This window comes from Loxodonta africana, chromosome 18 (genome assembly GCF_030014295.1).
Source record: "Loxodonta africana isolate mLoxAfr1 chromosome 18, mLoxAfr1.hap2, whole genome shotgun sequence".
NCBI classification, from domain to species: domain Eukaryota; kingdom Metazoa; phylum Chordata; class Mammalia; order Proboscidea; family Elephantidae; genus Loxodonta; species Loxodonta africana.
The window spans coordinates 47522301-47544413 of NC_087359.1; the positions used below are offsets into that span (position 1 = coordinate 47522301).

Genomic DNA, 22113 nt, shown 5'->3' on the forward strand with positions numbered 1-22113 from the left:
GGCAGCCTGAGTGTGGTTATTTGTGCACGGCTCCTCTTGCCTCCCCTCCCCCGCAACTGTTTCCATTCTCACCAAGCAGCCACGTCCGGGTCAGACACACAGGACAGCAGCTGGGGCTTTCCAAGGGACTTTTTGAGAAGGCCAGTGAAAGTTGGGTGTTGGCTGGAGAGCTCAGGCACTCTTGCTGAAACCCACTTCTTCCCTCCAGGATATAAGCTCCAGCCTGGTGGACAGTTTCCCAAGGTTTCTTTCAGATTGAAATTTAAACCTACCTTCTGGTGGTGCAGTGGTTAGGCAGTTCGAATCCACCAGCCGCTCCTTGGAAACCTCATGGGGCAGTTATACTCTGTCCGACAGGGTCACTATAAGTCAGAATCGACTTAACAGCAACACGTTGGTTTTTTTTTTAGCTTTCAACAGGAACCATCACCCAGGGAGCTCTTTCAGAGTTTGCTGAGCTGAGAAAATCCTTGAAACTCAGTTTGAAACTGGGGTTAACAGAGCTTAAAGGCACCAGAGAAAATGGTGCTGGTTTGAGGACCTATGAGCAGCAGCATTAGCAGCCTGGGCCAGTCGCAGCCTCCTTCCCATGGAAGGAGGTGAGGGGCACTAGAGTCAGCTGGTCTCTCTCCTTCCCACAGGTAACAAGAGAAACTGACTCACTAGCAACACCAGGTGGAAAAAAAGCCCTAGTGCAGGTACCTCTGCTAATGAGTCAGAGCTCACCCTGTTGTGGTTCTGAGCATATTTCCCCCGTACTATTTTGGCTGACTATATATCTATATCTATAGTCAGCCAAAATATATATACATGGAGAGAAAATGAATTTTACCTTTTCTAAGACAAATTTTGTCATAAACCTGAGGTAAATAAAAAATAGGGAGGGTATAATCATGCCCATTTTACAGATGGAAAACAAGAAACTTAGAGAAATCAAAATGGGCATACTAAGGATTTTGTGGAAACTTAAATGAGAATTTACAGTGGATTTAATTCCAAATTAAGTAACTCACTTTGGCCAATAATTTAACATCCCTAAGGCCACTACACAAACAAACCAGACCAAAACCCAGCATCCAACTAAGGGCCAATGGCCTCCAGTAAGGGAACTTGGGAATGTGGGTAAGCGGGAAGGGGGGTGCTACTACTGGCTAATGTATAGGAAGAGAAGTAAAAAGAAACCTGAGGAGGAGAAAAACTATTAGACGTGGTCAAGGGACAGAGGGCACTAAAAAGCCTTTGATTTCTTCAAGGGACACCTGCTGAGCCAGGTCTAGAGGGCAGAAAGGATGCAACTGCTCGACACCAGGCCTACCAGGCTGATGAGCTTACCTAGCTCAAGATGGCGACTTTCCAATAAGACCCAACACTAGAAGGCTCAGAGACTGGCAACGAGGAGCAGACCTCTGCTGCTCTGGGAAGGTCCTTACAGGGCAAGCAGTGATACTTCTGTGCCCAAGCAACAGAAAGGGAGAGGGAAGCAAGACATGTATCATGGGCTTAAGAACTTTTCTAGGGGCTCATGTTTATTGGCATTTGGCTCACAGAGTCCTGCCCATGGGCAAAGAAGCAGGCCTGGGCTGTGGGTAGGAAAACCAGCATCCTACTCCCTCCTCCAATCAGTCTCTGTTAATCCAACAACCCAAACCCCTGCTCCCTCCACCAGGAGTCCAACGGTAAAATGGTCCAAGGACCACTGTGCTGCTCTTTTAACAGTCTGCTGAGTCTCAGAGTTGGAAGGTTGGGGGGATTGGAAGTTCTGCTTGTTTAGCTCCACCAGGAAAAACAGGCAGAGGCAGGCGGTGGGACACAAAGACGCTGGCAATCCTGCATCTTGCTAGGTCTTTATAGCTGTGTCTCTGGATTTGTAGGCCACGCCTCGACTCTTCAGCTCCCGAACGATTCCTGTGGCAGAGAAAGAAACAGCTCTGTGAAGGAAGAAGATTCAGATGGATAAGAAAGGCTCCTCGGCTCCCACCTTGAGTGGGATGGGTGGGTGGGGGAGGGCTATAAGCAAACTGGAGCTTCTAGACCACTCATCAATAGTCCTCCTTGGTTGACTTGTTACCACTGAAGATTGCTGACCGCACGTGTCAGTTCTATTCTAGGCACTGCTGCTTGCTGACTGCCTGCTCAACAACCATTCCCTCTTTATTTGACAACAATCCTGGATTCTTATCTGGGGAACACCTCTTCCCCATCCAAATCCCACGCAAGTGCAGGGCAAACCATAACTTGGTAAGAATGAGAAGAAAAAGAAGGACACATCGTAGTCATCACAAGCAAGGATTCTGAAACCAGAATGCCTGGGTTCAAATTCTGGATCCTCACTTACTACCTGGATGACCCTGGGCAAATTATTGAACCTCTCTGTGCCTTAGTTCCCTGTGTAAAATGAAGAGCCTTATAGTGTGTGAGGACTGGCAGTGACTCAGAAAAAGAGCTTCTACAGTGGTTGGTACAGTAAATAAACACTGGCTGTTATTATGATTATTATTACCTTGGGGCAGACGACCAGTGACTGACACAGCATACACACCCGGCTTAAAGTTACCTGAGAGAGAAGAAAGGAGCCTGCAGTTAGAGTGGGTTAAGACTAAAGACCAAGTGGAAGTTTAAGCTAAAAATGAAAGAAATGTTGCAGCTCCAAGAGAAGAGTGATCACTTCTCTTGGAAGGGCACAGGATACTGCTTCCTTGCTTTCCTACAACCTCCTCTTTCCCACCCTGAGGCTACCCACCCCACTGTATTAAGAATCCCCCCACTGGACCTGAAGGATGGCAACAACCAGGCCAGGATATGGAGACACTTACTGACTCGCTGCCACTTGGAGACCCAGCTGTCCTCTGGACTCATCATTGCGATGATTCTATGGAAGGAAAAGTAAAGGAGAGTCAGCCTGAGCCTCCCCCTGCTACAGAAGAGGTAGGCCAAGGGAATTGCCCTCTTCACTCTTTCCGGCCAGCACCTGGGAGAGGAAACGTAGGAATAAGCCCAGTACCACCAAGTCTCTACTTGAAAGCTTTGTCCCTAATGTGCTGTGCAGCCTGAAGCACAAATGAAGTGCTCTCTCAGAATTTCATCAAAAAGATGAGACTTCAAAGGTTGAAATAAAAAACCCACTGCCATCGAGTTGATTCTGACTCATAGAGACACTATAGGATAGAGCAGAACTGCCCCATAAAGTTTCCAAGGAGCGCCTGGTGGATTCGCACTGCCGACCTTTTGCTTAGCAGCCATAGTACTTAACCACTATGCCACCAGGGTTTCCAAGGTTGACATAGTACATGAAAAGCAACCAGCACAGAGCCCAGTACACAGTACCTGCTAAACAAGCATCAGCTCTTCTTATGCTAATAGTGCTTTCCAGGGTAACTTTGATCCCAGAGTACTGGCAACAGCAAGGCTCCCCAAGGGCTAGAAGTTCACAACCTGAGTAAGACAGGTAAGCATCAAGTGCTTTCAGAAGCTACAGAAGTCATTTCTGCCATTCATTCATTCAATTGAATGCTTGCTGAATGCCTTTGTCAGTTGTTTTAGGCACTGACACTTGTTGACTGCCTGTTCAACACCCGTTCCTCCTTCTCGTAACAACAATCCTGGATTCTTACTTGGGGAGGCCCCCTTCCCTATCCAAATCCTACATTCTCAGCTGTGTGCTTTGAGTGGAAAGGACCCTACCTCCAGGGGTGGCAAGTAGGGTAACACCAGCCCCCTGGCCCTGCTGACTGATCTGGGATAGTATAAAATGGCATGGCGGACACAGCTGACCTCCTCTGACTTCACAAGGTGGGAGAAGCACCATCAGCATCAACAGCCCAAAGCTGGTTCCTATGAAGAGGAGGTCAGACTTACCACTACCCTCCAACCTTTTTACCATTTCTGACACCAGCTGTCCCTCCCATGGGGCTCAGTAATTTGTTGCAATGGCCACACAGAACTCACAGACCATACTCACAGCTACGGGGTTTATCAGGGAAGTACACAGGAGAAAGATGTGGAAGTCTGTTTCCTGTGGGGCAGCTCTACTCTGTCCTACAGGATCACTATGAGTCAGAAGAGACTTGATGGTAATGGGTTTGATTTTTTTTTTAAACAGGTTAAAATTCAGGATCAGGAAGGACTCAGGATACAGTTCTTTAATCAGGACAGCCTCTTCTCAGCCGGGCCTGCAGAGAGGCCTCTTTCCAGTCCTCAAACCCTCGGCCCTGGCCTCTGCCCTGCTCAGGCAAGGGTTACAAAGCTCTTTAGTTTTGCCAATAAGTGCCCCACACCACCAGTATGCCTCAGGTCAAAGGTGCTCAGCTCTCGCGCTCTGGGGGTCAGCAAGCCCAGCTCCACCAACAAGTGCCCAGAGGCACTTCACTCCACCAGCAAGCCACCTGCTGAAGGCACTCAGCTCTCTTGCTTTGTGGGTTGGCACACCCACTGTAACCACCTAGATCCATGGGCCAGGAAGCCCACTGCACCATCTCATGCTGGTCTCCTGGTTCTGCTGTAGCTGTCTCTCTGCCACTGCTTCTCGCTGTCTCCCGTCATCTCTGGTATTACAGCTCTCCGTCTCCTGGGTCTAGGAGGTTCTCAGCAAAGGGACCTCAGGTCCAAAGGACAAGCTCCGTTTGCATCTCTTCTTCTTCATGGTGGTTCAACCCCTGCCCCTCCCCCACTGCTGCCTCTGAGATGGCTCATTTTAAGCCCAATGGGATGGCAAAACTGACCAATCCCCTAGTTAAGGTTTCATACACCTCATTTGCAATGATCCCACCCCACCCCCAGGATGCACTGCACCTTATCTGCATTATTAGCAAACTATCCAATCCCCTTGGTGGGCCACAAGCACCTCATCTGCATAGTCCCACCCAGTCACTTGACAGGGGTTACAAGACCATGGTGAGAAATGCCACATTGCAGTTAGGCATGTATGCAAGCCATCCTCCTGGCTACAAGTACATTGCTTGAGTCACTCCCTTTGGTTAGAATGTCCTTTCTACTTCTCTCTCATCTCAACCTCCTCGAATACCCTGATGAATATGCTACCTCCACTTCTAAATGAGGTCATCTCTCCTCTGATGTCCTTTAGCACTTGATTTGTTCACTCTCTAAAGTTCAATACGCAAAGCTTTACACTAATTCTTCCTTACAAATAGGAATCTCATTGTGTAATTCTTGACATGTCTCACAGCAGTTGACACAGTTCTTTAACCACAGATGGGAGGCAGCACTGTAGACTGATTTAGTGTGTGGTCTCTAGCATCGCGCTGCTATAACTACTTTCAGGCTAAGTGACCTTGGGCAAATTGCAACTTCTCTGTACCTCAGTTTTCTCACCGGTAAAACAGGGATAACGATACAACAAGCATGGTGGTTTTATGAAGATCAAACTACATAATGCAGATTAACCACTTAGCACAGTGCCTACCAGTGCTAACTGCTATATATAGTCGCAATTATTATTAACATGTAGGTTCTAACTTCTCCCACTCGCTGCATGACTGAAGAAATCACAGCTACTCTAAGACTGTGAAGACACAGATTTCCTATCTGTTAAATAAAAGGGTTAGTCTAGATCTCTAATCTTCTATGAAGGTATGATTCTTCGTGCTCTATAAAACCTACTGTATGATGTAGGCATCCATCCATCATTAGTTATTACTACTTAGTTAAATTAATTTAATAGTCATTTGTTAATTACTATTACATCCCAGCCACGGGATACACTGGTAAACAACACAGAGGCAGTCCTAGCCTCAAGAAGCTCAATCCTGACAAGTTCCCAAGCCCATCCAGGTCAAGCAGAGGATAGAAAGTGGGAAACTTTGTTAAATGAAAGAATTCCATAGGAAAAACAAAAACAAACCAGTAATAAGAACACTGTACTATACCATTCAGTGCTAACAATGAATAAAACCTAAAATAACCTAAAAAGGTAAAAGAAACTTAATAGCACCTCCTTCCCCCAAAATATGGAGCCCTAGGGGCACAGTGCTGCTAATCGAAAGGTCAGCAGTTCGAACCACTAGCCACTCTGCGGCAGAAAGATGTGGCAGTCTGCTTCTATAAAGATTCCAAAACCAAAAACCAAACCCGTTGCCGTCAAGTCGATTCTGACTCATAGTGACCCTACAGGACAGAGTAGAACTGCTCCATATGGTTTCCGATAAGCGGGTGGTAGGTTAGAACTGCCAACCTTGGTTAGCAGCCAAGCTCTTCATCACTGCGCCATCAGGCCTCCTCTGTAAAGATTACAGCCTTGGAAACCCTATGGGGCAGTTCTCTGTCCTATAGGGTTGCTATGAGTTAGAATCTACTTGATGGCAGCGGGTTAACCCCCCAAAAAATACTGCCCTCTGGTTCCTTTCCTGGGGAAGTAAGTCCTGGCCACTTATGTTTCTCTCATTTTCACTTTTCCCACCAGACAATCTTGAAAAAAAACAAAACAAGAAAAGCTTTTCCCACAAAGTCTTAGAAATACCTAAAAGCATCAGCTTAAGGGCAATAATCTATCATTGCTGTACTTTAGCTTCCTCTCATTTTCAAAAAGGATCTTCATGCATTCAACAAACATTTACTAAGCACCTACCACTTTTCAAGCCCTGTGCTAGGTAGTGGTGCACAAGATAAACACAGTCACTATCATCAAGGAGCTGACAGTAAAGTGAAGCAACATGCAGTAAAAATATAATGAAAACAATATATACCATTTAAACTTTTCTACTAGTCATGTTTTAAGAAATACAGAGAAAAAGATAAAACATCAATATTTCATTTAACCCAATACATCCAAAATCCTACCATTTCAACTCAATTATTATCCAAAAAAAAAAAAAAACCCAAGACATTTTTCATTCTTTCTTTCATGCTGTCTTTTTATACTTACTGTATATCTCGAGTGTAAGCTTACATTTACATCATATGTGACTACTGTACTGGACAGTACATGACTAGTGGGAAGTGCTGCGTTAAGTACCTAGGACTGTGGTCTCAAAAGCCTGCCCCACCTTTACTTGCTGGGGGAGGGAAAAGGAATCCAGAAGTGAATGAAGGAATCTGAAGGGACTTACCCATCAAAGGAAGAGCTGGTGCAATCATATACCATCTCTCGGTTACCCTTCATTTGTAGGTATGCATCACAATTGTCACAGCCATCATATTCAAACTGATCTATAGTCTGGAAGGAAAACAAAGAGAAAGATGAGCATGAGTGAGGCTAAAAGGAAAGGTAGCTTTCTCAATATTTCTACCTGACTAACCTCTTGGTTCCCTAGGTTGACATTGTCCCATTAGGTCCCGTACCCACCACTTCCAAAACTCCATTCCTAAGCTCCACCCTCACACTCCTTCCCCTCTTGTTCCCAGTTCTGTTCTACTTATTTCCTACCCTAGAAACCCTGGTGGCATAGTGGTTAAGAGTTTGGCTGCTTCATTAGAGAAATGCAAAACTACAATGAGATTCCATCTCACTCCAACAAGGCTGGCATTAATCCAAAAAACACAAAACAATAAACTTTGGAGAGGTTGCAGAGAGACTGGAACACTTACACATTGCTGGTGGGAATGTAAAATGATACAACAACTTTGGAAATTGATTTGGTGCTTCCCTAAAAAGCTAGAAATAAAACTACCATACGATCCAGCAATCCCAGTCCTTGGAATATATCCTAGAGAAATAAGAGCCTTTACACAAATAAATAGATGCACGCCCATGTTCACTGCAGCACTGTTTACAACAGCAAAAAGACAGAAGCAACCAAGGTGCCCATCAATGAATGAATGGACAAATAAATTATGTATACTAACACAACAGAATGCTATGTATCGATAAAGAACAACGATGAATCCGTGAAACATTTCATAACATGGAGGAATGTGGAAGGCATTACGCTGAGTGAAATTAGTCAGCTGCAAAAGGACAAATATTGTAAGTGACCACTATCATAAGAACTCAAAAAATAGTTTAAACAGAAAAGAAAATATTCTTTGATGGTTACGAGAGTGGGGAGGGAGGGAGGGAGGGAGGGAGGGAGGGAGAGGGGTTTATGTACACAAGAACTAATTCAGGTGAAAGAAGGACAACACAAAATACAGGAGAGGTCAGCACAACTGGACTAAACCAAAAGCAAAGTAGTTTCCTGAATAAACTGAGCACTTAGAAGGCCAGCATAGCAGGGGCAGGGTTTTGGGGACCATGGTTTCAGGGGACATCTCAGTCAACTGGCATAATAAAATCTATTAAGAAAACATTCTGCATCCCACTTTGGAGAGTGGAGTCTGGGATCTTAAACGCTAGCAAGTGGCCATCTAAGATGCATCAATTGGTCTCAACCCACCTGGAGCAAAGGAGAATAAAGAACACCAAAGACACAAGGTAATTATGAGCCCAAAACACAGAAATGGCCACATAAACCAGAGACTACATTAGCCTGAGACCAGAAGAACTAGATGGTGCCCGGCTACAACCGATGACTGCCCTGACAAGGAACGCAACAGGGAAATCCTGAGGAAGCAGGAGAGCAGTGGGATGCAGACCTCAAGTCTTGTAAAAAGACCAGACTTAATGGTCTGACTGAGACTAGAAGACCTGATTCTTGTAAAAAGACCAGACTTAATGGTCTGACTGAGACTAGAAGGACCCCAGACCTTCTGTTAGCCCAAGACAGGAACCATTCCCAAAGCCAACTCTTCAGACAGGGATTGGGCTGGACTATGGGAAGAAAACGATACTGCTGAAGAGTCAGCTTCTTGGATCAAGTAGACACATGAGACTATGTGGGCAGCTCCTGTCTGGAGAGATGAGAGGGCAGAGGGGGTCAGAAGCTGGCCAAATGGACACAAAAATAGAGAGTGGAGGGAAGAAGTATGCTATCTCATTAGAGCCAGAGCAACTAGGAGTATATAGCAAGGTGTACATCAGTTTTGGTATGAGAAACTGACTTGGTTTGTGGACTTTCACTTAAAGCATAATAAAAATTAAAAAAAAAAAAAAAAAAAGAGTTTGGCTGCTAACCATAAAGTCGACAGTTCGAATCCATCAGACGCTCCTTGGAAACCCTATGGGGTAGTTCTACTCTGTGCTACAGAGTTACTGTGAGTCGGAATTGACTCGACGGCAACGGGGTTTTTTTTTTTTTTTTAATTCCCTACCCTACTGTCCTCACGGTTAGGCATGCTCTCCGACTACTCCCTCAGCTGCAGATCCCCCGCTGTCTTCGGCTCCAATTAAGCTCACTGAACGTCTCTTAAAGGCTAGGCCTGTGCTAAGAGCTGAGGATTCAAAAGTATTTAAGGCCGCTGTGCCTTTGGCAGAGCCCTGGTGGCGCAGTGGTTAAGAGCTCAGCTGCTAACCAAAAGATCGGCAGTTCGAATTCACCAGCCGCTCCGTGGAAACGCTATGCGGCAGTTCTACTCTGTCCTACAGGGTCGCTATGAGTCGGAATCGACTCGACGGCAACGGGTTTGGTTTTGGTTTTATGCCCTTGAGTGCAAGACCTGCACGCGTTCCTAGCAACGTAAACAATGGCCTTCTTCGGCTTCCCAATTTCCCAGCCACCTCCCGGGGTCCTCGACCTTACTTTTCTCTTCACCGTACCTCAGCCTCGTTCCAGTCATCCTCTTTCCCCCAGCCTAGTTACCATGTTACCCCAGCCTAGTTACCTTGACCAGCGAACACAGCAAACAAGCCCGCAGATGCCGCAGGTCCTTCGGCACCGTCTCCAAGGCCATCTTCTTCGAAGGGAAGAACAGCAACGACTGATTCCGCCAAGGCCTCCTCACTCGCAGGAAGTAAACAGCGAACTACCCAGAATGCCCAGCACTTCTGGCGCTGCGTGCCGCAAACTTCCTCTTCCGGCGTTTGAGGCCGCCGACCCAGCCCTCTCCCCCCGCTTTCGGAGATGGTCTCTCCCGCCTGGGAGGCGGGGCCAGCCCGGAGTCACCTGGGCCGGCGCGCGCTCCCGCCACCTGGGCGGGCGCGAGAGCGAGGGCGAGGGCGAGGGCGAGGGCGAGGCTGAGGCGGCCATTGGGCCGGTCGGCGGGACATGTGGGGGAGGGGCGGGCGGCGCGGCTGGCGCCTGCGCGAGATCCCGCCGGCGCGGGCCATTTGATCTAGGCCGCTGGCACCAGGCCTCCGGTCCCCTTACAAGGATCCTAGATGATAGCCGAGATTCTTTTTGTCTTGCCGTTTCAAAAGCGCAGGGTAGAGAGGCCACTGTCTCCTGGATTATCTCCGCAGAGACCGAAAACAAACCCAGGCACGGCCCCAGCCCTACTGCCTAACTGGGAGAGCGCTTTAGGGTTTCCGTTTGCCCTTCACGGGAAGCCTGGCCTGCAAGCGGCCAGCAGGGAAAAAAATGCATATTTAATTCTTTTAAAAGTTTTTTAGGTACCTTTACCCTTTCCAGCTGATAAGTTATACTTTGTGGGCCTTTTAGGGTTTAGACACAGTTCCTTTGCTTCAGAACATGGGCAGGGGATTAGGTGTCCTATCCTTTTTTTTCCGTTTTACCGTAGAGGAAGCTAAATGCCTTGCTTTCTGGTTAAAACTGGGCACCAGTTAACTACGTCCTTTACTAAGAAGAGAAAGCCGAAGGGGAAAATGTGCTTTGTGAAGAAGAGAGCAAAGGCCTTTCCTGGCTTTGTAGAATTCTCTTGATCCTCACAGTAGTACTGTGCAAAGGCAGAGCCCCAATCATTCATATTTATCGGAATTGGAACTTCGGGGTGCAAATAGTTTCAGGTCCTTGTGTGTTCTATCAACCCAACTAGGCCTTGTAATTGAAACAGTTTCCCTCAAGGCCAGTCCTGCCTCTTGTTACCAATTCCATGCTGTGTTCAGATGGTCTCTGACTGGGGTTTGGATGTTCTCTTATCGTTGAATAATAACTTTCCACTTTGGAATGTTTTCACTCTCTGGCATCTTATGTGAGGCCTACAACAATTCTGTGAAGTAGGCCCATTTTATGGATGGAAAACTGAGCGATAGAGTGCTTGCCCAAGGTCACAAAATAACTCACTGAAGCATTGTACGTGCAAAGTAAATGGTACAATAATAATAACAAAGATCGCTAACAACTGAAGCACGAAGAGAATCCAGTTATGTTTTCTCCCCCTCTTGTCTCACTAAGCCATGCCAAGCCATGTCTGTTGCCAAGCCCACCACTCCAAGCTATCTTTTTGTAAATCAGAGTCTAGCCCCTGATATCAGAAATAATTTATTTCTGTCAATGTAGAAGGAAATGAAGTTGTTACCCTGAATGACAGTTGTTAACAGAACAAAACCACGAGACCAGATTGTATTTGTGGATAAATATATTAGCAAATAAATACATTTCTCAATGTAGTGCCTGATTCAAGCGTCTTTCTGTCTGGTTCAGATATAAATACCCATGTGGGTGCCTAGGTGCTAGTCTCCCCACTGACTTTGAGGAGAGAAAGTTCCCAGGTAAGGCCCCTGTGCCCACTATGCCCCCACATTCACATTCCAAATGGGATAATGCCTGAGGGGCCAGCAATGACCAGGCTGTCCTGGAGTGAATGTCACCCTAGGGAGACCCCTCAGTCCTTGCCCACTTGGGTACCAGCTGCCCAGGCCAGACTTCCTGCTCCAGCTCCACTCTCACATGCACCTGCTCCCTGTGGGTCCCTAACTATATGGCTTATACTAGGGAGATAGGCCTCTGGGCCCTCCAAAACCAAGGGCCACACTTTGCTTTTCCTTTGTTCTCCCCTGCTCCTTCTTGTCCTTCCTGCTCAGCTGTAATTCTGCCTTTTCTACCTTCATTCCATCCTCCTTCTTTCCAGATGAAGTCCCTCAGAAATCTTCTACTGTCTACCTGCTTTGGGACTTTGAGACAGGAGATCTCCAAGGAGAGTCATTCCCTTCCCACCCCAACCCCACCTGCAGCCTCCTGAGGAACTGGAGCTGCAGGGTGACAAGGAAGTCTGAAGATCCGAGGCTTCATTCCAGGTTCCTCAAGACACCACCTCACGACAGAACACAATGCCCTGGCTTCCCTCTGACTTAATACAGTGGATCTGACAATTTAAGGACAAGGGGGAAAAATCCTCCCTTATGCACCAGGGAGGAACTGCCTGGAGAAGCTGCAGAGACCCTCCCTTTTCAGGGCTCAGGGCTCACCTATGCTCCTGATCCTTTTTCAAAGAAGGAAAATGATAGAGCTGGGGTTGTCCCTGATGCAGTTCCCCCAACAAGAGCCTCTCCAAGGAGGGCCAAGGCAGGTGTCCAGGGCTCAGCTGAAGAAGGGGTTGAGAAAGGTCATGCAGTCAGCTGGACCTGCTTGGTTGGTATGAACATGAAGCCTGGGATGATGGAGACCTGGGGGGCTGGGGGAGGGAGCAGCACCTTTGTAACACCCTAGCTTCCCATACCTGGCTTCCTGCCCTCAAAATACATACTTTTCAAGGGAGCCAGTCCACACAGTGCACAGGCAGTAGCTGCTTGCCTGGCTGGATTCAGACTTGCTGCTCTGGGATGTGCTCTGCAGACAAGGGGGAAACTATCGCCCCATAGCTGAGAGCAGGAAACAGCACCTCCTGCCACCCACCACAACCACTCCTCTTCCGCTGGTTCCAGGAAGTATGGCAAAAAGGGGTGTTTGCTGAGGTCCTTTCTTCTCCCAGGAGCAAGACTCTGCCTGGTAGGGCCCTGAGTCATCCAGAGCACTGTCTTGGTTGGAGCCAGGTCTGAACATCTCACACGGCCTGTTCACACAGCACCTCAAGCTCCTCCTCCTCCGAGCCTGCATTCAGAGAGAGAGGAGGAAAGAGAACAGTGAGGGTCAGGCTAGGCTCTTGCTTCTCCCATCTGTAGGACTGTATGGCTGGGAGGCACCCACAAAGAAGGAAAGGATGATTAGATTGAAAGCTGAGAGGGACCCCAGTTGGGACACGGGAGAAAAACACAAATCTAGAGAAAGGGAAACATATGTAGCAACCGATGTGTTCCTAATACTTACTATACATTCATTCGTCCAATAAATATTGAGCATTTACTGTGCATCTGGCCTAATACCCCCTACCAAAAAAAAAAAAAAATTCAAACAAAAAAAAACCATTGCCATCAAGTCTGCTACCATGTGGCAAGTAGAAGTCCAAGAAGATTAAACAGGGAGCTAACAACCTCGTACGAGAGAAGGTGTGCATGCAAATAGCCATTACACCAGGGAGACAGGGCCGGGGTCCTAAGGGACACATCGAGGAAGGGGAGAGATCATGTCCAACTGGAGCAATCAGGAAAGGCTTTCTGGAATTGGGGATAAATGAGCTGGGCCTGCAGGAATAGGTAAGAATTAGGTTTATGGGACTGAGGGAACGCAGCAGGATATTCTGAGCTGAAGGAACTGCAAGAAGAGCTTACCCAGTTTGGCTATAGGATAGGGTAGAGTAAGTGGAGAGGTATAGTAGAAAATAAGGTTGGGAAGGAACACTGGGGCTAGCTGGTGCTGGGGCCTTGAAGGTCAAGCCTGGTTGGATTTTTCCTTACTGTGGACAAAACAGAACAGTTGAAGCTTTCTGGCCAGTCGATTGTGACGAAGAGGACATGGCAGCAGCAGGAGAGTAGGGGAGCAGAGTAAATGTACTGCACAATTTTCTGGTCACAAAACTCAATGTGCAGTCCCCAGCCTTCATACCCTGTTAAAGGGAGGGGAAGAGCTAGGTAGTTGCTGCATTGGTGTTTAAGATACACCTAAGACAGTGGCAGAGGCCGTGAGTGCTGGGGTAGGGGAGAATGTGGTAGAGATAAGCAGAGAAGTAGTTAACAGAAACTGGCACTGATTGGATGTAAGGAGCAGGGAAAAAGGAAGTGTTGTAACTAGTTCTGAGCTTGAGAGACAGGGCAGGTAGTGGTCTGGACCTGGAAATACACACAATAGGGCTCAGCTGGAATCTCATGATTCCATGGCCAAAGCTTGCAGATACAAGACTCTATGGAAGCGATTATCTTCCTACACTGTTTGCATGCCTGTCTGTCTCCCCAGTCTCCTCATTGGCAAATTCCATATATTTTCATCTCTGTATACTCTAAGCTTAGCCCAGAACCTAGCACATAGCAAGCATACAATAAATGTAATAAATGCAGAAGGAGGAAAGGAAGGAGAGGGGAAATGAATGAATGATGGCATCTCTCAAGTTCTGCCTGTAGGATTCCTAGACCATGAGGCCTTATATTTTAGCACCTTTCGGTGCCCTTTTGGGGTGGAGGGGTCTTCCTTGTAATGCTGTAGGCAGAGTTGTGTCATCCACATAATGGGAGAAGATGGGAAAGAAGTAAGAGGTGAAGGGCTCTGGAAGGGGAAGAGGAGTATTTGGGCAAATAAATAAAGGTTGAGAATTCAAATTATCATCATTGGGACACGGGAAACCTGGGGTGGAAAGGGGGAGTGTGCTGTCACATTTTAGGGATTGCAACTAGTGTCATATAACAATATGTGTATAAATATTTGTATGAGAAATTAACTCAAGCCATAAACTTTCACCTAAAGCACAAATATATATATGTATATATATAGCATATGTATCACCACTGGTTGTAATAGAGCAACAGGGATACACTGGGCCCCCAAGAAAATGAGGTTGGTTTTATTAACAAGAGGGAGGGAAGCCTTCCTGTTCCCTGTCCCAGAGGAACAGGAGAAGGCCTGAGGACCTGCAGGGCTACAGGGAGTCACCTGTGATGTCTCTCTCTCTGTATCATTCACATAGTTCTTCTCATATGGCCTAGTATTATGGTTGTCTGCAATGATTTCTTCTATAAGATCATGCTTTCCTCAAGGGCAAAGGACACTTCTCGGCTTTCTTTGAATTTGGAGCTAATATTGAGCTGTACACACTGGTATGGCTGTACCAATTGTCAAAATGTTGACACACATCCATTTGAGCTGCTCCAACCACCCCAAGTGCCTCTCTGAAGCCCCATCCATGCTAGTACCTCCCCTGGGACCTCCCTATGATCTGGCAACTAAATGGGTAACACTTGGCAGAGCTGGGGTGCTGTGCCAGTTTTTCAATAATCTGAATGTCACCCCTGTTGTATCCTTCTCAGCTTCTGTCAACGCCTTGTTGGTTGACTTCACCTGTCCTAAAATACGCAGCTTCTCTTAGTCTCCTCTCCCCTTGACACCTACTTCCCATGAAAACTCACCAGGCTGGGCTGGCAGCACCTGGCAGTGTGGGTAAGGGCATGGCCTGCCCTCTGTGGTGCCAGGACTCCATTCGGAAGACCCCTCCTCAGGTGGGTGTGGCCCCAGGGGCAGGCGTGGAGTCAGACACAACCACACTGGCTGTGAACTTGAGTAATGGGGGGCTGGGGTTTCTGGTAGAAGCCTCCTATCCAGGCCCGAAGGTCCAAAGATCAATGGGTGGGCCTCTGGGGACCAAGGATATGCCAGCCTGGGGCCATAGTGGGGAAACATCCGGCAACCTGGGTGCGCAGTCAAGTCCTGGGGCTGAGAGACTGGGGTGGGCTCTGAGGGACCCCCCCGCCGTTTCCTCTGTGGGTGTCGGGCAGGGTGGCTGGATTTCTGCAAGCTTAAAAGGCTGCTGGGAATGGAGCTGGGGCTGGAGGCTTCAGCTGGGCCAGGGGCTGGCTCTGTTATGGCCTTAGGCCGTTGTGGGCTGGGCAGCTGCCCTGAAGGAGCTGGTGAGGTGGATCTGGCAGCTTGCTCATCAGGGGAAGTTGGCTCCAGCTGGAGCTGTGTCCGAGGAACACCAGGCCTGGACTGGGGGTGCCCAGTTTCTGGGCCAGCCTTCCTGCCATGCCACTGGAACCGCTTTTTGTAGTGGTGGTGCCGGTGGCGGTGGTAGTGGATATGGCTAGAGACCTGGGTTTCTCCTGAGGGCACCACTGAGTCCAAGGACCGGGGACGAGAGGCCACACTGACATGTGGCTCCTCCTTCTGGGGCTCCCCTTCAGGGCTGCAGTAGACCAAGGGGTCAAAGTCACTGCTCAGGGAGCTGCGGAAGGTAGAACTGCTGCCATGGACACCCTGCAGGCTGATGTCCGTGCAGTTGACCACTGAGTCACTGGAGGAGCCGTGACAGGGCCCCGAGCTAGAGTCACTGGCTGGCCCATCCGCCAGGTAGCCGCTGCGTTCTGTACAGTAGCTTTCCCCAGACCCGCTGCTGTCGTGAGGCCTGGCCCGGCGTGGGGGCACTGGGCAAGCAGCAGGGTGCTGTGAGGTACACCTGAGCCGGCTCAGCCCCCAGCCCTGCGCATAGGGGAGCTGGGCCATAGCCAGGCACTGCTGCTCTCCTACAGGCCGGGGATGTGCTCCTCTGGGGAGGCGGTGGTGCCGAGGACCTGAGCCTGGCTCTTGGGATGGCAGGAAGGGACCAGGTCGTGGGGGCCGAACCACCGAGCTGCTCCGTGAAGGGCCCAGCAGGTAAGCAGCAGGGAAGTGATAGTGGGCGTGACCCGGATGCTGGCGAATGAGGTGGAGTCTCCGGCCCGGTTCCTGGTAGGGTCGAGAGGGTCCCAAGGGCTGGGAAAATGAATCGCCCTCTGGAAAAAAGAACCAAGAGCATGGGTGTCTGACCACAAATCTATGGAGGATGCATTCAGAAAGGTTAGCTAATAGCTAACCTATTTGATCCTGTGTGGCCTATGAGGTCAGTCAGAGTTTGGGGGACCAAGGACATCCCTACCCTGCATGTATGTGCCCTGGGACTCCCTTCCTCCCTCCCTCCAGCCAAGTCTGTCTATCCTGGGAGTTCTGCTATATGTGTCAATTTCTGTACTACCATCAGCCATTTGGGGCTCTTTCACTCAGGGCCACTGCTAGGCCATACTGCACATTTAGGTGAATTAGAAAAAGGTTCTCTTCCCTCAAGACAGTTCACTTTCATCTTTTAGAAAATTGTCAGAGTGATTTTATCTTCTAATATTTACTGCCAGGAAATTGGAATAATAAACATGGCAAATACCCCAAATTTAGAATCAACAAAGCTATCATAAAAATACAAATAATTAAAAAAAAACCACGATGTCTGATCACAGTGTGAATGGCTCCCCTCTCGGATGAGGCACTCTTGAACAATATACAACTTAAACAATGACAGTGGCAGGTCTGCTTTCTCCTCAGCTTCAAGCGAGAAGCCCTTTCCCAGACAGAAGCCATGTTCTCAACCCATCTGCCTGTCCATAGGGAAGTCTTTGGCCCACCTCCTACCTACGATGTTGAACATGCAGAGAGGGCAGGTCCGATGCTGATGCAGCCAGGGGTCCACGCAGGTACGGTGGAACTCATGAAGACAGGAAATGACCCGTAGCTCCTGGAGAAAACAAGGGGGTCCAAAAAAAAGGTATCTGTAGCTAGAGGAGTAGCCAGGAACCAGGATATCCCCCTGACACCCCTTGGCCTTTCCCTCTTGCTATAACCTACTTGTAGTAGGCCTCATGGTAGAATAGCAATGATATAGGCTTTGATATCAAGCGGGCCTAGATTTTGCCAGTTACCAATATGACCCTTGGCAAGTTTTTTTTCTTTCTTTAAAATTTTTTATTGTGCTTTAAGTAAAAGTTTACAGTTCAAGTCAGTTTCTCATACAAAAATTTATAAACATATTTTTATGTGACCCTAGTTGCTCTCCCTGTAATGTGACAGCACACTCCTCCTTTACACCCCGGGTTTCCCTTGTCCATTCAACCAGCTCCTGTCTCTTTTTGCCTTCTCATCTCTCCTGGGCAAGCTTTTTAACAGACAGTTTTCTGCCTGTAAAACGAGGATAAAAAACGAATCTCCCCCACCCCGCACTGTCATGAGGCTAACATGAGATAATGCATCTAAAGCACCCACTGCTGAGCCTGCTCATGGTAAACCCTCATCAAATAACAAACGGTTCTCTTTCTCTAACCCAACCCAGTGCCTTCCAGGACAATTACTAAAGCCTCAGGGCTCTCCCCTACCTCTGCCCCACGCAGGATACATAGGATATGAAGGCAGGCAGGACAACCACACCAGCCCTAAGTGTCCCCTCCTAAAGCTGCATTCATCCTCTCCATCCAGCCTGGTCATGGAGGTGAACCACAAGTCCTGCCTTACCTGTCCCTCAGAGAACTCCTCCAGGCAGATGGCACACATGGGGGCTGAGCTGCAGCTGCTACCTGAGTCCGGCCATTCAGCCCGGGCCCTCTTGCAGCTGGCTCGGTACCTCCTGGTAGCCAGTTGGCTGATGGCCCAGGCTGTTCGCTGCTGAAGGGGCTCCTGGGAAGAGGGATAGGGCTTAGAATAGGGCAAAGCCTCCTCTGCCCTCACCCTGGAGCCCAGCTTGTACTTGGTTCCCAGGCACCCATTTAGATCACATGGCCAACTAACCACCCCTGGGAGTTTGTCCCACTGGAGCACATGCATGGCTTTACCAACCAGGCCAAGCCCTCCCACCCCATCCCGAGCTTATACCATTATGCTTTCCTGCCCTTGACGACTGATAAGAGAAACTTTTCATTCAACTGCCTGTTTGACATCTCAACTTGGATGTCTAATAGGCAGGTCAAACTTGCCATGTCCAAAACTAAACTCCTGATTCCATTAACCACCCCCAAACACACACCTGTCCACCCCAGTCTTCCCCTTTCCAATAAATGGCAATTCCATTTTAATTGAAAGTGAAAGTTTATAAATGAAGTCAGTCTCTCACACAACAACTTAGTACTATGTACTCCTAGCTGCTCTCCCCCTAATGAGACAGCACCCTCCTCCTCTGCAACCTGTTTTTCCCGTGTCCATTCAACCAGCTCCTGTCCCCCTCTGCCTTCCCATCTCACCTTCAGACAGGAGTTGCCCATATAGTCTCATATGTCTACTTTAGCCAAGAAACTCACTCCTCACCAGTATCATTTTCTGTCTTATAGTCTAGTCCAATCCCTGTCTGAAGAGTTGGCTTCAGGAATGGTTCCAGTCTTGGGCTAACAAAGGGTCTGGGGACCATGGCCTCCGGGGTCCCTCTAGTCTCAGTCAGACCATTAAGTCTTCAGACCAAAAATCTTGATGTCATCCTCCACTCCTTTCTCTCATACCCAATGATTAGTAAACCTTTTGGCTTTGCCTTCAAAATATACCCAGAATCTATTTCTCACCACCTTTACTGTTACCGGAAACCCTGGTGGCATAGTAGTTAAGTGCTATGGCTGCTAACCAAAGGGTCAGCAGTTCGAATCCGCCAGGCGCTCCTTGGAAACTCTATGGGGCAGTTCTACTCTGTCCTATAGGGTCGCTGTGAGTCAGAATCGACTCGACGGCACTGGGTTTGGTTTTTTTGGGTTTTGGGTTACCACCCTAATCCAAGCTACCATTACTATCACCTGGATTCCTATATTAGCCTCCTATCTTGTTTCTCTCTTCCCACCCTTGCCTCCTTGTAGCCCATTTTCTTTACAGAGGCAAGAGTGATCGTGGTCAAACTCAAGTCAGACCATGTCATGCCTTCTACTCAAAGCCCTCCAATGGCTCCCACTTTGCCCAGAGTAAAAAACAAAGTCCTGACAATGGCCTGAAGAGTTGGATACAACTTGGCTGCATGAGCTCTCCATTCTCATCTCCTATTCTGTCCTTCTTCTCACTCTATCCCAATCATACGGCTTCTTGCTGCTCCTCAATGGCATCAGGCACACTTCTGCCTCCAGGCCTTTGCGTTTACTCTTCTCCCTGCTTCTACTACTTTCTCCCCAGAGATTTGCACAGATCACTCCCTCACCTAGTTGGAATCTTTGCTCTGATGTCATCTTCTCAATGAGGGCTTGCCTTTAAAAATCCTGTTCCCCTTGTACTTCCTCTCCCCTTTCCTATTTTATTTCTCTCCCTAGCACATACCACTATTTGAAATACTATATATTTTACTTATTTGTTTTGTTTATTGTGTGTCTCATCCTACTATAATAAAAGCTCCTTGAGGGTAGGGATTTTTGTCCCTTTTAATTGCTGCTATATCCTCAACACCTAGAGGAATGCCTGGCACAAAATAGGAACTCGGTATGTTTGTTGAATGAATGAACAAATGAGCAAGCCTATGGGGAGAGGCTGCTGGAAATCAACCCAGACATATGCGGGAGTATTTGCAGGTAAACTGTTTTGTGAGCATAAAGGCGCCTTCCTTTGTCACTTCCCCTTTCTGCTCCTACCCTCCCACAGACATACACACATGCACCTCCACGGGGAGCCCACACTGCTCACCGGCCTGCTGTGGTGGGGGCGGCACCGGATGCGCAGCACTGAAGCCAGGATGACCACAAAGATGGTGCCTACCACAGTCAGGAGGATCCATACATCATAATCTGGCTAGGGGAGCAAGCAGACAGGAAAAAGGGTCATAGCTCTGGAAGGAGCTGGGCCAATTTGGGAGGGAAAACAGGAGCCCAGGAGACACACAGAGAGCTGGAGATCTTCTTGGGTTTTCCAGCTGGGGAGCTGTGGTGGAGATGAATCTGGGATAGGGTTAGGTGACCCCTCTCTGCCCAGAAGCACTCATAGGAGAGAGCTCTCCAGATGTTGGCTGTTGGAAATGCTATCTGAAAACCCATGTGCTTGGGAAAAAGGGGGAAGGGACTTCTCTGCAGGTGGGAGTTACCCACTGAGCAGCTGAGTGAGTGGAGAAGCACCAGCTAGGGTTCAGGGCCAGGGTTTCATTCTGTCTCTGCTACTCCATGCCAGCAAGCCACAGAGCCGAAAATAACATTAGAACTCATCTGGCCTAATCTGTTTTGAGGCGCACAGCTGGATTTCTGAAGGAGCTCTCCCTTTCTCTCATGGGACAAGAGGATTACTAAGGTCTCCTCAGCTCCAGGCGTCTAAGGGCTTTGGGTGGGAGTTTCCATGGGACAAAGGTGGGAGTGAGTGTGGGTGCTGGGGAGGGTCTGGAGATCTGCTGTGCTTACCCAGGCCGGGGGCTCCTTCAGCTCAATTCTCACGTGGGCCTTCCGGTTCTTGTACACAAACTCCATCAGCTTCTCAGCATCATTGCCCCAGATCAACACCACTGGCCAAGTCAACCCCAGGGGCTGCTGCAGCTGCAGGAGGGACAGTGTCCAGAGAGGCTGCTGTGTCCTGACTTCTCCTTCCCCATTAACTTCACTTTCCTCTACCCTGCTCCCCGCCCCCCCGCCCCAACATCCCAAGGTTCCTGGGTACCTGTTCAGCAGCAGCTCGGTCCTCAGTGATGTCAAAGAGAACAGCACTGGCTCCTCTCTCGCCTGCCATCCGGGCCTGCAGGGACACAGCAGAGGTTTGGCTGGGGACAGGGAAGAAGACAGCTCATCCATGCCCCAGCCTCGCCCCCACACACACCCACCCCTTCCTGGGACTTTTCACACATGGGAACTCTGTACACTCACATATATACATGCAAGGGGTCAGCAGGACTAGGATCCCCCTGTCCTGCCCCCGAGCTCACCAAGGTCCCATTGTCTTCAAAGAACAACATTCAGTCCTTCATTTTGTAATGGCACAAACCTTTAACAAGGGTTTTCTGGGTGCCAGGTGGTGGACTAAATTCTGGGGCCAAAGAAAATAAGAACAGTCCCTGACGTCAGGGTTCCATCAGTCTGCATTGGCTAAGAGAAGTGAGAACAGAGAGTAGGGAGAGACCAGCACCCCCCCAGGGAACGGAGAGTGACCAGTCCCCGGAACAGAGAGGCAGAGGAAGAGAGCTCCTTCAGAATAGAGCTGGGCTTTCCAAGGGCGAGCCCTGTCTGACAAGAGGAGTCTGTGGTGCTTCCCCCCAGCTCAGGCTAAGTTCCAGGAGCCTGGGACACTGCTCTCACCCAAGGCCTCCATGGCAGAGCCCAGCTTCAGCCCATCTCATTGGTAGCCTCTCCCTGCATGCTCTAATTGGCCAACGTTTTCTCCAGCTCCGGTCGTAACTTAAAGGAGTCCCTGTGCAGTGCTTTATCTCTTTATCATCTCCATTAGTATGGCACTAGACACACAGGTAGGGAGGGACTACAGATGCTGTTCCCACAAGGACACAACTGTGTACCAGGGGCCAGAAGGCAGAGAGGCTGCAAGTAGAGCAGGCTTGGGGAAGCAGAATGTAATCAGGCTGAACAGATAGCAGAGCCAGGAGAAAATAAAAAGCAGGAATCTAGGGATATGTGTGTGGGGTTAA

The 22113-nt window shown here is 48.7% G+C and overlaps 2 protein-coding genes across 2 annotated transcripts; both read right to left on the bottom strand.

Moving 5' to 3' along the window:
• Positions 1–1505: 1505 nt before the first annotated feature.
• Positions 1506–9785, bottom strand: SUPT4H1 (SPT4 homolog, DSIF elongation factor subunit). The gene is made up of 5 exons (XM_003414596.4): positions 9652–9785; positions 7062–7168; positions 2814–2869; positions 2501–2554; positions 1506–1905 (listed from the first exon to the last, which is right to left on the bottom strand). Exons 1-5 carry the CDS (start codon positions 9718–9720, stop codon positions 1838–1840), a joined length of 354 nt encoding a protein of 117 aa, XP_003414644.1. The 5' UTR covers positions 9721–9785; the 3' UTR covers positions 1506–1837.
• Positions 9786–12708: 2923 nt separating this feature from the next.
• On the bottom strand, positions 12709–21277 carry RNF43 (ring finger protein 43). Its single transcript, XM_064270330.1, is given in 8 exon segments — positions 12709–12755; positions 14905–14947; positions 14949–16516; positions 17184–17286; positions 18057–18218; positions 20184–20288; positions 20885–21016; positions 21138–21277. Coding segments are annotated over 8 exon segments (2229 nt in total). The 5' UTR covers positions 21207–21277.
• Positions 21278–22113: the final 836 nt, after the last annotated feature.